General features: G+C 28.3%; 2 protein-coding genes across 2 annotated transcripts; both read right to left on the bottom strand.

Annotated features, from left to right (window-relative positions):
* Positions 1–2,910: 2,910 nt before the first annotated feature.
* Positions 2,911–6,546, bottom strand: LOC110739308. Its single transcript, XM_021919775.1, has 7 exons — positions 6,493–6,546; positions 6,148–6,312; positions 5,659–5,839; positions 5,407–5,535; positions 4,994–5,137; positions 4,664–4,867; positions 2,911–4,373 (listed from the first exon to the last, which is right to left on the bottom strand). Exons 2-7 carry the CDS (start codon positions 6,246–6,248, stop codon positions 4,245–4,247), a joined length of 888 nt encoding a protein of 295 aa, XP_021775467.1. The 5' UTR covers positions 6,249–6,312; positions 6,493–6,546; the 3' UTR covers positions 2,911–4,244.
* Positions 6,547–6,901: 355 nt separating this feature from the next.
* LOC110739207 lies at positions 6,902–13,045 on the bottom strand. Its single transcript, XM_021919663.1, has 11 exons — positions 12,867–13,045; positions 11,549–11,632; positions 10,916–11,258; positions 10,569–10,795; positions 9,788–10,001; positions 9,329–9,613; positions 9,068–9,229; positions 8,606–8,767; positions 8,318–8,474; positions 7,585–7,767; positions 6,902–7,026 (listed from the first exon to the last, which is right to left on the bottom strand). Exons 1-11 carry the CDS (start codon positions 13,043–13,045, stop codon positions 6,902–6,904), a joined length of 2,121 nt encoding a protein of 706 aa, XP_021775355.1.
* Positions 13,046–14,690: the final 1,645 nt, after the last annotated feature.

Below are 14,690 nucleotides of genomic sequence, written 5' to 3'. Positions count from 1 at the left end.
TTTTTTTTTCTAACAGGTAAATGTTGGTCCTGTGAGGTCTTATACTATGATGAAAGAATTAGCTGGATCACATGATAATGTTGGTGCATCCTAAACAAGATTTCAAAAATTTTTATAGAGATTTGAAGGCTTTTATTGATGGATCAGATGCCCAAATGTTTGTGGATAATTTTCAAAATAAGAAATTGCTCTGGAGTGCATTTTTTTTTTCCTATGATGTTGATGAAGAAGATAGACTTTGTAGAGCTTTATGGGCTGATCCAATCTGTCGAAAAAAATTATGCACTTTTTGGTGATATGGTTTCTTTTGATACCACATTCAAAACAAACAGGTGATGTTTTAAATATAAATTTCTTTCATAATGTAATTAATATTTTACTTTTACATATTAATTTTTTTAAACATATGTTCTTATATTCTAAATATCATGCCTTGTGTTCCTAAACAAATATCCATCATGTTTTGATGTTCTAAACAAATATTCTTTATGTTCTAAACTATGTATGCCTTATGTTCTAAACATATATTGCTAATGTTCTACCTTATGCCTTTAAAATATATCCATCATGCTTTTATGCTTTAAACATTTATGCTTTTGTGTTTTACACTTTATTCTTTGTGTTCTAAACTAATATCCATCATGTTCTAAACATTATGTCTATATGTTCTAAAGTTTACTTATAAGTTTTTAAAACTACATTGTATATTTTTAGTTTAGTGTTTATGTTTTAGAGTAATTCATTATGTTTTAAAACAACTATATTTACTGCCACGTTTTAATAATTAAATTAAATTACTATCCTCTAAAGTTTATCCTTAATGTTCTTAAAGTATACCTCTATGTTCTACAATTTACCTCTATGTTCTAAAGTTTACCTCTATTTTCTGCATAAATAATTTGTGTATGTTACAGATATAATATGATCTTTGGTCCATTTACTGGAGTTGATCATCATAAAAAATGTGTTACTTTTGCGGCTTCTTTTGTAGCTCATGAGGATATATCATCTTTTGAATGGGTTTTTCAAAACTTTTCTTAAAGCAATGGGAAATAACGAGCCTGTGTGTTTGATTACCGATCAAGACCCTGCAATGAAAGTTGCTGTTCGTAATGTTTTCAAACTACAGAACATAGGTTTTGTATGTGGCATATTATGAAAAAGGTGCCTGAAAAAGTAGGTTCGGGCGATTGCCCAAGACACTGATTTCTTGAAAAAACTGTGTTCATGTGTTTGGCATTTAGAGATTGAGCCGGCAGAATTTGAAGAAAAGTGGAACAAAGTTATTTCAGAATTCCATTTGAACGATCATGAATGGTTGACATACATGTACAACATACGTGATATGTGGATTCCAGCGTATTTCAGAGATTTATTTTTGGGTGGCATTATGAGAACCACATCTAGATCAGAAAGTGAAAATAATTTTTTCACTATGTTCACAAATCCCCATCTCACTTTGATTGAGTTCTACATGAGGTAATAAGTAATTGTCTATATATGTTCTAAAGTTACTCTTTATGTTCTAAAGTTTTCCTTGTATGCTCTAAAGTTTTCTTTTTATGCTTTATAGTTTTACTATTTATTTTATAATTCTCTTTATGTTTTCTTTTTTCTCTTTATGTTTTAATAATATTTAGATCATAATAAACATGTCATGTATATTTATATGTTTCTAATGTAATTCACTCTATGTTCTACAATTATCTTCTATGTTTTAAAGTAAATTTCTATTTTCTATAGGTTTGAATGTGCATTGGATGCTCAAAGGCACACTCAAAATAAAATGGATAATGATTCGAAGAATAAGCGTCCGGAGTGTAAGACTCCAATTCCTTTAGAGAAAGATGCTTCTGAATTGTTTTACAACAACAATTTTCTATGAATTTCAATATGAGCTTGAAATTGGATGTTTTAATTGTGGTTGTTGAGGAGATTGAAGAAGGACAATGAGCTTTACATTTTCAATTTGAGGGAAGGAACTAGAAGGAGGACTTTTGATTGTTGTTTTTGATCCAACTACCTTTGATACCAAGTGTTTTTGTAAAAAATTTGAACGTGATGGTGTGCCTTGTAGGCATATGATTTGGGTGTGGAAGGCAAGGATGTTAGAAAAAAATTCCCAAGGCCTACATTCTAAATAGATGGTGTACAATGGCTTATAAGAAGCCCATTTTTTGATTTAGAGGGTAATGTGTTGGAGGAATGTATTAATGCAGTAGATAAGAAAATGTTATTAAATGATTTGTGGTCTGAAATTCATGCTTGTGTGAGTTTAGTGCAAAACAATGAAGATGATCTTAGTGATCTTGTCAAAAAACTTCGAGCCATGAGGGCAGATTTGGAACAGAAGAAAAACAAATGGAAGCAACAATCTTTCGAGCAAAGTTAAAGACATTGAAATGCTTATTGGAGCTAGTCTACCTTCTAATGTTTTAATCAAACCTCCTAAAATTTCGAAGAACAAAGGCACGGGGGTTCATGTTCCAAATCAGGTCAATGTTCCAAATGATGTCCATGTTCCAAATCAGGTTCATGTTCCAAATCAGGTAAATGTTCCAAATGATGTCCATGTTCCAAATGATGTCCATGTTCCAAATGAGGTTCATGTTCCAAATAGTGACAAAAGAATGAAGAGTGACAGAGAAAAGTCTATTGAACAAAGTCAAAAGAAGAAGAGATTATGTAGAGCATGTGGGGAGCTTGGTTATCATGATAGTCGTAATTGCCCTGGAAAAGTCAAGTGATATTGTAAGTAAACTTTATTTTTAATTTTCTTATATTTATTTTGTTCTAAAGTAATTATGTTTTAAGCAAGTTTAGAACATAAAGTTATTCATATATGTTCTAAAGTAATTCAATATGTTCTAAAGTGTTTTTCTCTTTGTTCTAAAGTTACTTTTTCTATGTTCTAAAGTGTTTTCTCTATGTTCTAATGTTTATTCTTTCTGTTTTAGTGTAATTTAATATGCTCTAATGTTTAGAATATAAAGTTATTCATTTTGTTCTAAAGTTTTCCTTTATATTTTAACTTTTCTCTTTATGTTCAAAATATTTTCTTTATATGTTCTAAAGTTTTCTTTATATGTTTTAAAGGTTTCTTTAAATGTTCTAAAGTTTTTACTCTATATAATATCATGTGTTCTAAACTAATAGAAATGGCATGTTATAACATTTTTTAATGCTAAATTATGTGCTTATGTTCTAATATTGTTTTATTTTTTTTTCTTTACAGGTTGGTGAATATACTATTAATCCAGTTGCATGAGATGTTATATATTTAGAAACAATATCTCATTTACTAGCACGTAAAATATTATTCATGTAATTCTTAAAATATAAGAACTCAATTTATTTACTTTTAGAAACAATATATTTTTATTTCTTTTTTGTCCAATTATTATTCAGAGTATCTCTACTAGTGTTTTTCTTATCAATTTTTATGTTAATTAAAGTTGATTATAATGTTTTATAACATCTCCTGTCTTTTCATCTTCCCCCCTTTTCGTAATTATAAGTTGTTTTATTAAGTCAATTTGAACTACGAGTAATGATAGTACAAGCATTTTAGATACCTTTATTAAACAACATTTAGTTGAATCTTGCTTTAATCAACTTTTATTTATTCAAGTTTCTTAACATTGATTTACATATGCCTTCTTAGATATGCACTAAAGAGTGTATGCATTGTATTCAAAAGGAAAAATAAAGCAAAAGTAATGGATTAGAAGCAGCCAGTTTAGAACATAAGCAAATACTTTAGAACATAGATAAAAATAATTAGAAGATTAGCAAAATCAATAATTTGGACATGTAATAAGAAAAAAGTACAACATAATAAGATATAATTAGAATCAAGTTACCAATTGAATGCTTTGGAATCTTGTTACTTTGGCTGTTGTCATTTCTTGTTACTTTTTTTTTAATTTTCTTATGTTCTAATGTTCTACACTTTAAGTTTTAAGTCAAAATTAATATATAATAATATATTCTAATATCCTAACTTTATAAGCATATAATTATTAAAACATAATCAAAAATACTTTAGAACATACCCATATAATTTAGAACATGAATATAATTTAGCATATAAGTTTATATGATATATTTTATATTAAAATTTTAGCATTTAATATGATTCAACAATATATTTCTTGTAACAGGTAAATACATAGAACATAAAAAATTACTGTTATATTCTTTGCAAATATCTCTCTACAAATATAAACTTAAGATCTTAACAATCATATATCCATTTTGTTCTCCTTTGACCACTTTTTTGATCTCCTAATCACTTTGTTCCGTTCTTCATTTACTTCTGCTGTTATTATCTTCCCACAATACTCCACTCTTAATTTTTTCATTTGGTCAAACTGCAAAAAAAAAAAAAAAAAAAGAGTAACTTTTAGAACATAAACATAAACATTTGGTCAAACTGCAAAAAAAAAAAAAAAAGAGTAACTTTTAGAACATAAACAGAAATACTTTAGAACATAAGCATATAATTTAGAACATGAATATAATTTAGCATATAAGTATAAATAAATATAATAAACCATAATATATCTAAACAATAACCAAACCAAACCACAACACTAAAACCATAACACCAAAACCATAAACGAAACTAATTTAAAACATGTATCTTATGTTTTAAACTTACATTGTCTAATTCTAGTCCCGAATTCCATTGTTTTACAGATTCTCCTTCATATGTTTCCATGTGCTTCAACAGGAACACTCCACAATCATGTTTGTTGTTATTGCTCTTCCATGACATACTCAAGTTTCTTGTTTTGAAGGAGGATACAAAGTCACTCTTTATATTTGAGTCAATTGAGTGAACGAAATCAGCAAATGCATTCAACTGAAAAATTGGATAAACTTTAGAACATATAAGGTAAACTTTAGAACATAAAGAAAAACTGTAGAACATATAAGGCAAAAGTTAGAACAAAAGTATAATTAAAAAAATGTAAACTTGATGTCTTACCATTAATCTATGGTAATTTCCATATTTATTGTGAAAAGGAATATTTGGTGGAAGAAATCTGTTGTCAATCAAATCAAATGTTCCTTCCACAAAGTTGACACACAGCAAATAGTAGTGATCTGGTAAAACGACCGGGAAGAAAACCTAATAGATAAACAGAATTAGAACATAGATAAGCAAAATTAGAACATAAGCATGCATTTTAGAACATAAGCATATAGATTAGAACACAAGCATATAATTTTTATAACATGTAGTTTAGAACATAAGTAAGTAGTTTAGAAGATAAATAAGTAGTTTAGAACATAAGTAGATACTTTAAAACATAGATAAAAATAATTAGAACATAAACAAAACCAATAATTAGAACATATAATAAGAAAAAAGTACAACATAATAAGATACCAAATTACCAATTGAATGCTTTTGAAGCTTGTTACTTCGGTCGTTGTCATTTCTTGTTGCATTCTATCAAACAAAGCCTTCATTCTATCATCTTGCCTTTCATTTGATTTGAAGTATTTTTCTGTACAACGTATGAGCTGAAAAAGAAAAAGAAATTAAAACATAAGTAATTAGAACATAGGTGCATAGTATAATCTATATGAGAAACAAAAAGAATCTACTCTTAGAACATAGTTATAATTTTAAGTTCGAAAACATACATAGCATTCAGTACTGAAAAAGAATCTACTCTTCTTGTCTACACCACGTCTTTTATTTTCAAAATTCAATAGGCAAACATAAGCATCCACAACATTGTTCAACATGTGCTTATCTTCTATGAGACTATGAATCTCATCTCTCGTAATCGTTGTCCCCATGTTATCAGCATACAAAAGCTCCCTAAAATCAGAACATTAAAATCAGAACATAAGCATGTAGTTTAGAACATAAGCATGTAGTTTAGAACATAAACACATAATTTAAAACATAAGAATATATTTTAGAACATAAGTACCTATTTTAGAACATAAGCATATAGTTTTACACATGTACTTTATAACATAATCTCGTAGCTTAGAACACGCAGTTTAGAACATAAGAATGAAGTTTAGAACATAATTTATAGCTTAGATCATAAGCATATAGCTTAGAACATAAGCATATAGCTTCGAACATAAGCATATAATTTTAAAGTTTTAAAGTCTTACTTATTATCTCCTTGAGCAAACGCATACTCAGCTACCTTTCTATTGTCCACATTCTTGAAAAGTTTTTCATGTTCAACCATGAAAGGTGAACGCAAGTACATTGGAAGCTTATCCTTTCCTCTTTTTTTCCGTGTCTTTTCTTCTCCTTTTTCTTCTCCTTGTTTCCTACTTAATTCAATTAAAAAATATCACATAGATAACAAAAACCATAACTAAATCAAACGAAAATTTATTGATAACAAAAACCATAACCAAATCAAACCAAAATTTATTATTACCAAGTTCTAAATTAAAATTTAACTAAACCATAACCAACATTTGTTTTAAAGTTTACAAAATGATTACCCTTTCTTGTTCTCATTTTTTTCTTCTTTGTTCTTCTCTTCATTCTTGCTTCCTTCATTTTCTTTCTTCTCCTCTTGATTCTCCTCTTTTTCCTCCTTTTTCTTCTTCCCCTTTTCTTCTCTCTTCTCCTCTTGGATCTCCTCTTTTTCCTCCTTTTTCTTCTTCCCCTTTTCTTCTCTCTTCTCCTCTTGGATCTCCTTTTTTTCCTCCTCTTTCTTCTTCCCCTTTTCTTCTTTCTTCTCCTCTTGCTTCTCTTCTTTTTCCTCTTCTTTCTTCTTCTCCTTTTCTTCTTTCTTCTCCTCTTTTTCCTCTTCTTTCTTCTCCTCTTTTTCCTCTTCTTGCTTCTCCTCTTCATCCAATGTAGGTGGATGATCTGGATTTAGAAAAGCACAATTTAGAACATTTGCTGTCACTTCTTCGTAAGTGAGTTCTGCTTCATTATCTTCTTGATTTTCTGGGACATCAAACCATAAGTAGAAACAATAAGGACACAACATAGAAATAGTTGGAAAAAATTTAGAACATTAGAAATAACTAGAATATAACCAGAAAAATTTAGAACACAAGAAGTAACTTTAGAACATAACTAATTTACAACATAATTATATTATTTAGAACATATGCACATAATTTAGAACATAATCATACAATTTAGAACATATGCACATAATTTAGAGCATAACTAATTTCAAACATAATCATATTATTTAGAAAATATGCACATAATTTAGAGCATAACTAATTTAGAACATAATCATATTATTTAGAAAATATGCACATAATTTAGAGCATAACTAATTTAGAACATAATCATATTATTTAGAACATATGCACATAATTTAGAACATAATCATATTATTAGAGCATATGCACATAATTTAGTACATAATCATATAATTTAGAGCATATGCACATAATTTAGAACATAAGAAAGTAGTTTAAAACATAAGCATCTGATTTAGAAAAAATTTAGAACATCAGAAATAACTTTAGAACATAACAGAAAAAAATTTATAACATAAGAAGTAATTTTAAAACAAATCTAGTAATATTATTTCAAAAGAAAAAAGTTTGAAAATAATGTAAAACTACCAACTGCTGGTGAGGGGGTCAATAACTTGAAACTTGGAGGAGTTATATCAAAAGGTTGCTTCTTTTTTGGAGGAATTGGGGTTTTTGGTGACTCCTCATTCCTTTTCTCTTTCTTCTCAATTTTTTCCTCCTCGTTTCTCTCTTTTCTGTACTGCTCTTTTTCTTCTTCTTTTGATCCCAAATCTTCATAGCAATTACACCATAAAAATTAAGTATTATAGCAAATAGCAAAAAATAATTAGAAAATAAAAAGTAACTTTAGAACATAAGAAATATATACAATTAGGAGACAACCTAGAAATAGTTAGAATATAAAAAATTAAGAATTAACTTTAAAGCATAACCAGAAAAAATTTAGAGCATAAGAAGTAATATTAGAACATATCTAGTAAATATTAGTACATAAAAAATGAATTTGAAAATAATGTGAAATTACCAACTACTGGTGAGGGAATCAACAAGTTTTTTTCTTTATTCTCTTCATTTCTCTCTTCTTTGTTCTTATCTTTTTCCTCTTCCTTTGATCTCAAATCTGCTTAACAATTAGAACATAACTAATTTAGTACATAACTAATTTAGAACATAACTAATTTAGAACATAATCATATAATTTAGAACATAAGCATGTGATTTAAGCGCATGTTTTAGAACATAAAAAAGTACTTTAAAACATAAGCATCTAATATAGAACATAAGTATAATTTGGAAATTAAGCATGTACATGTGAAATTACCAACTGTCGGTGACTTTGGTGACCTTGTTTCCTCGAATTTCTTCCATGCCTTATCCATAACCATATCCAATTCTTCAATAAATGCCGGTTCATCGAAGACATGTTGATCTTGGCTGAGTATAGAAGGGCTTTTCTTTTCTTCTTGGTTCACGAATGTCTATAAAATAAGAAATTATAATTTAGAACATAATATGCATAATATTTATATAAATTTATTATACTTTAGAACATAAGCTGAAAATACTTTAGAACACAACCAGAAAATACTTTAGAACATAATTATAATACCTTTGTTGTGTACTTGCACCATATGTTGTCTATGAGATGTTGCATTTTTCCTGTTGTTTCTTCCTCAACAAAAAGATCTTTTGCTTGTTCTAACATGCCATACATCTCTTTAACATTCGAGGCAAGTGTTTTTGCCAAATCTCCAAATTTGCTCAAAAAGCCCTTCATTAGAACACAAAAATATTTCAGAACATAAAGGACATAACATGGATAATTTAACAGAAAAGGATTAAATGGAGCATAAAATATAATTTACAATATAAACTAAATCATACCATCATGTCATTTCGAGAAGTTGTAGAACTAGAACCTATTGATGATTTTTCCATTCTCTTCTCTTTTTCCTTTTGTTTTGGTTGTCTCTTTTTTCCTTTTGGTGCCTTCTAGTATATAAATTATAAAATTTAGAAAACAACAACATAAAGTGTAGTGTTTAAACATAAACATATACAAATATCATACCACAATTGATTCCATTCTTTCCAAGAGTTTTCCATATCCAAATCCATGATCTTTTTCAAACTTATATCTCACTTGAATCCTTTCCTTTGTCCACACCGAAATTAGTGGACATTTTCTTGGTTTTTCTAACCCTCCTCTTTGTAGACGATCAAAATAGAATACCTATTTAGTACATGTTAAGAATTAATTAGAATATTTTTCACACATTTTCAACATAACAAGAATAATATATATACATAATGGTAAGAATTTAAAACTTACCATTAGAAAAGGTAAAGGACCTGTAAAGTAAGAATTTCCCTTCTTCCATACACTTACAGAATCTTTCAAGTGCTCAATCACAAATGTGCACCAATCCAATTCAGCAATTTTTTTTACATCCATACAACTATACAAGAATTTAATGTATAGTTGTGGGTTGTTTGTTGATCGAATGCAACAATTGACAACACATACCACAAAGTTCCAAAGAAATTCATCAGAAACTGATTTTTCCTTCTTCAATTCTTGAATTCTGTCAATCAATCTCTTGTTGGTTGGACTTCCCTTTTAGAGGTAAAAAAAAACATATAAATTAAAACCTATGGAGATAATAGATCTATTTTAAAGCAAAAAACACTTTAGAACATAAGCAAAGCACTTTAAAACATACAATTTATAACATAAAATTCATACTTTAGAACATAAAATTTAAAACATAACCACATTATATCATCATACTTTTTTGAGGCCAAACTTGCTTCTCCAAGCTTTTAGAAACTTGCTCCATTTCAGATTTGACTCATCATTTGGTTGCTCAATCCTTTTGCCTCCCAATGGCAACCCATAAGCCAAATGAACATCAATTGCCTCCAAAAAGATTTCTTGTTTTGTCTTTGGTAACATCAAACAACATCTCTCCGTGTCAAAATTCGTAACCAAGTTTTCTGTCAACCTAGAATTATAATGAAAAATGTAAGATTTAAAGCACAATACAGCTATATTTAGAATATAATAGTCAATCTTTAGAACATAGAAGATTAAAACATTTAGTATAATATTTAAACTTTTGAACATAATTTAGAACATTATATAATAAAAAAAGTCTATTTTAGAACATAATAAACATACATTAGAACATAACAAAAAATTAATTTAGAACATTAGTGTATAGCAATTCAAACATGAGAGTTCATAATTTTAGAATACAAGAAGTAACTTTAAAACATAAGTAATTTACAACATAATCATATTATTTAGAACATATGCACATAATGTAGAACATAATCATACAATTTACAACATATGCACATAATTTAGAACATAGCTAATTTCGAACATAATCATATTATTTAGAACATATGCACAAAATTTAGAGCATAACTAATTTAGAACATAATCTTATAATTTAGAACATTAGTGTATAGCAATTCAAACATGACAAATCATAATTTTGAACATAACATTGATAATACTTATGATTTTAGAATATGATTTTAGAACATAACATTCTACTACTTACGTAGAATTAATATGGATTGGTAAATCCAATTCCAAAAAGCCTCCAAAACCAATGTTCCGAATAGCTTGCTTTTGTTTTTCCGAAAGATTTATCAACACATCCTTCATGAATTGAGCAGGAGGTACTCTTTGATAAGGTTGCCTCTTAACTAGTTTATCTTGCTCATTAGCTTCTACTACTTGGACATCCTCACCATCTTCTTCTTTTTCAATCTTTCTTTTCTTCTTCTTCACATCCTCACCATGAATAGATAAACATAATTAGAACATAGATAAGCAAAATTAGAACATAAGCGTGCACTTTAGAACATAAAAATAAAGATTGTAAAGATTAAAGAGTATTATTACCTGAGTTTGATTTTTTTTATTGATTTTTTGTTCCTCCTCACTATCATCTTCCATCTCCTCTTTTTCATCTTTCTCTTTCATCTTTACATCACCCTTATTATCATCCTCACCATCATCTTTACTATCATTATTCTTGTCATCATCCTCTACATTATTACCCTCTTCTTCTTTTTGATCTTTTCCTTCTTCTTGATCTTTTTCTCTTCCTTTCTTTTTTTGCAATTTTCGAGGTGGTTGAAGCCTTGTTGGAAGTTTTCTATGTCTTATAGCAATACTTTTACTTTCAATATGCTTCTCAAATTCCGATCTATCAATTACTTCCGCTTCAACGTTTTCAACTTTCCTTTAAAAACAATCAAAAATAATTAGAATATTATTAACATTAAATAGAGTGCAAATATAAAGGGATAAGATAAACATAAACTATAATGGATACATTTTAGAACATAATACAAATCTTCAGAACATAAGAGAAAACTTTAGAACATAATGGAAAACTTTAGAACATAATGGAAAACTTTAGAACATAATACAAATCTTTAGAACTTAAGGGAAAACTTTAGAACATAATGAAAAACTTTAGAAAAAAATTTAAAACATAATAGGTAAAGTTTAGAACATTAGTTTAGTTACCTTTTTCTTACATAAGTAATTTCTTCTTCTTGTATATTAGTAACTCCTCCTTCTGATTTTTCTTCATTTTGGCCTTGCATTTTGCTGCAATTTTAAGAAATAAAAAACATTAGTAACATTCCAACATTATTATTATATTTTTGAACATAGGAATGATTTAAAATATGCTGAAAAATAGTTTAGAACATGCTAAAAAAGAGTTTAGAAACTCATATGTACCAGAAAAGGTATTACTCTTCCTTAATTGTATGCAGAGGTTAGCTTTTGGTCTTGCAAATTTAGACAACCTACTGGTAGTTTCTAGCAATTTAATGCGATTTTTTTCAAGGTTTAACCGGTAATTTCTTGTTCATTTTCCTGTTTTATTTTCAACTACTATAATTCTTATCTCATTATGTAAATCATAGAGCATTCTTCTTGTGAATTCATCAAGGCCTTGCATTATATTGCTTATTATATATGTTATGAAGATCTACATTTGTATTGGTTACCTAAATAATATTAGTTTGCTGCTATATTAAAAATCTTTACTCTATATAAGAGTATAACAAAGCTATATTTAGCTCACTTTTCTATATAATCTTGACTGGAAAACTATCACCCAGAAAACTATCACTTGACTGCTTGATTGAAGGATTTTTGGCAATCAAGCAGAATATTCAGAGTACAAACTATCACCCAGAAAACTATCACTTCACTGGATATGCAATCTTTGATTCACAATTTCTACAGGATTCAAAATCAGTTAAATTTAACAAAACTAACAGTTTTCAACAAGTTCTATAGCTTTCCTTTTAATTCAGAGTACAATAATCTATGCTACCACTCATATTTTCTATGAAGCTTATTAGGTACCAAGTTATAAGTCTGCTAGACTAATAAAAGTGTATACCCATTACCCAGTTGGACAGTTAGCCCACCTACTTGCATATCCAGTGTTCAAAATCAGTTAGCCCACCTATTAGGTACCAAGTTATAAGCCTCATATTTTCAACCTATGTTATAATTTTTTCCTATGTTCCAAATTTTTCTACCTATGTTCTAAAGTTTATTTTCAGCCCTGCAATCACAAGTTCACTACCAACAACCCCTAACCAATTAGCTGCTGCTGCATAAATCAACCACCACACTACAACCCCTACAAACAGGGGCAATCGCACCAACATCACCAATTTGTTCAACCCCTAACTAATTGATGCAAGCAGAATAAGTAATGCCAAGTTGTTCAAGCTATGCTTGCTCATTAATCTTCATACCACCATATGACAACAATAGCCACCATCCATACCACCATATGCAACAAAATCTTCATACAAACATGGCTTCTCCTCTCAATGACAACAATAGCCACCAAATCAAGGCAACATGTACAGCAATCCCGGTCACTCGTATTGTGTCCATTGGTAATCCAAAAGATGACTCAGACTCACTACTCATCAAACTCAAAGTCGATTTCAAGCCATTAAATAACATTGACGGAAGAGTGTTATCACACATATCCATCAACAACAAATACCAGATACATATCCATCAACAAGAAAAAAAACAGTGATTTTAAGAAATACTGGACATTCATATTCATAGCTATAATTTCGCTTACTAACGAAATCGAGCATTTAGCAGACATTTTAAAAAAAACGCAAATATCAACTCACGAAATATCAAAAACAAATCAAAAAAACCATAAAAATCGAAAACAGAAAAACCATTAAAATCGAAAAAATCATCGAAAAATCGAACTAAAAAAACATAAAAACGCAAATATCAAATCACGAAATCGCAAAATCAAATCAAATAGTCGGAAAACATAAAATCGCAAAAATCAAAACAATAAATCGCAAAATGTACTTGAACAACATGCTAAGTTCATGGAAATTTGAACAAAATCGAAAAAAAAAAACGCAAAATCAAATCAAAAAATCGGAAAACATAAAATCGCAAAAAGCAAACCGAAAAATCGCAAAATCTACTTGAACAACATGCTAAGTTCATGGAAATTTGAACAAAATCGAAAAAAAAAACATACCTGAGTCGAAAATCCTTCAAATTGCAATTTCTATGGAGATTTTTGGGGGTTTGCAAAAGAGAATGAGATGAGCACGAAGAGAGAGAAAGTTAGAGGAGAGAGAAAATTTTGATCGGGTGGTAGGGCCGTAGGGGGTATGAGGAAAAATACGTGTTTTAATCTTAACCGTCTAAATTACCTTAATCCTACGGCTGAGATTGGTTCTTATATAACTAGGAATCTTATATAAGGAGGGGTTCTTACCGGATCCCTCCCCTATATATATATATATATATATATACATATATATATACATATATATACATATATATATATACATACATATATATATACATACATATATATATATATACATACATATATATATATATACATACATATATATATATATATATTATTGACACATATAATTATTGGTATTGATAGATTAATCATAGTTTTATATCAATTTTCTCATATTAAATAATTATATGTACGTTAAATAACTTATTATTTTTTTCATCTTTTAAATATTTGTAATAACAATTTTTTTTACAAAATAAGTGGGGTCAATTCACCCATAAACAAGTTTTATCAACATATTTCGTGGCTTGCTATCGTAAGTAATTTATTTATTTATTTTTGATGAAATAATGCTACTGCTGTTAGAGTTTAGAAGGATGATAATGGTGGTGTAAATGAAACAAATAAGCCTATTTTTTTTTAAGAAATGATTTTACCTTGATTATTATAGACGGTTTACTCTAGGTGGCCGGGTGGGTGGGTTTATTTTATTAAACGGTTTCTTAATCTATTAACTAATATTAAAATAAAACATGTTGAAATAATCCTTTTCAAATTGTACACATGTCACTCTCACATGAATTTTTTTTTTCCGCCAATTTGTTAGGATGATGTCATTAATTTTTATTTTTTAAACTTTTACCTTGTTTTAATTTTTTATTTTTTACCTAATAAACTTTTCATATGCTTTACTCTTTGTCCCTGTTGATTTTTTTTTTTTAATTTTTTTTTTTACAAATTTGTTACTATATTCAATGTTCTGAAATGTTCATTGTGATTTTTTTTAATTTTAGAAGTAATATGGCAATATGCTATAATAAAAATTACTTATAA

Source organism: Chenopodium quinoa, unplaced genomic scaffold (genome assembly GCF_001683475.1).
Source record: "Chenopodium quinoa cultivar QQ74 unplaced genomic scaffold, ASM168347v1, whole genome shotgun sequence".
NCBI lineage: Eukaryota > Viridiplantae > Streptophyta > Magnoliopsida > Caryophyllales > Amaranthaceae > Chenopodium > Chenopodium quinoa.
The sequence above is the reverse complement of the archived record's forward strand: the minus strand, read 5'-3'. Positions and strand labels throughout refer to the sequence as shown.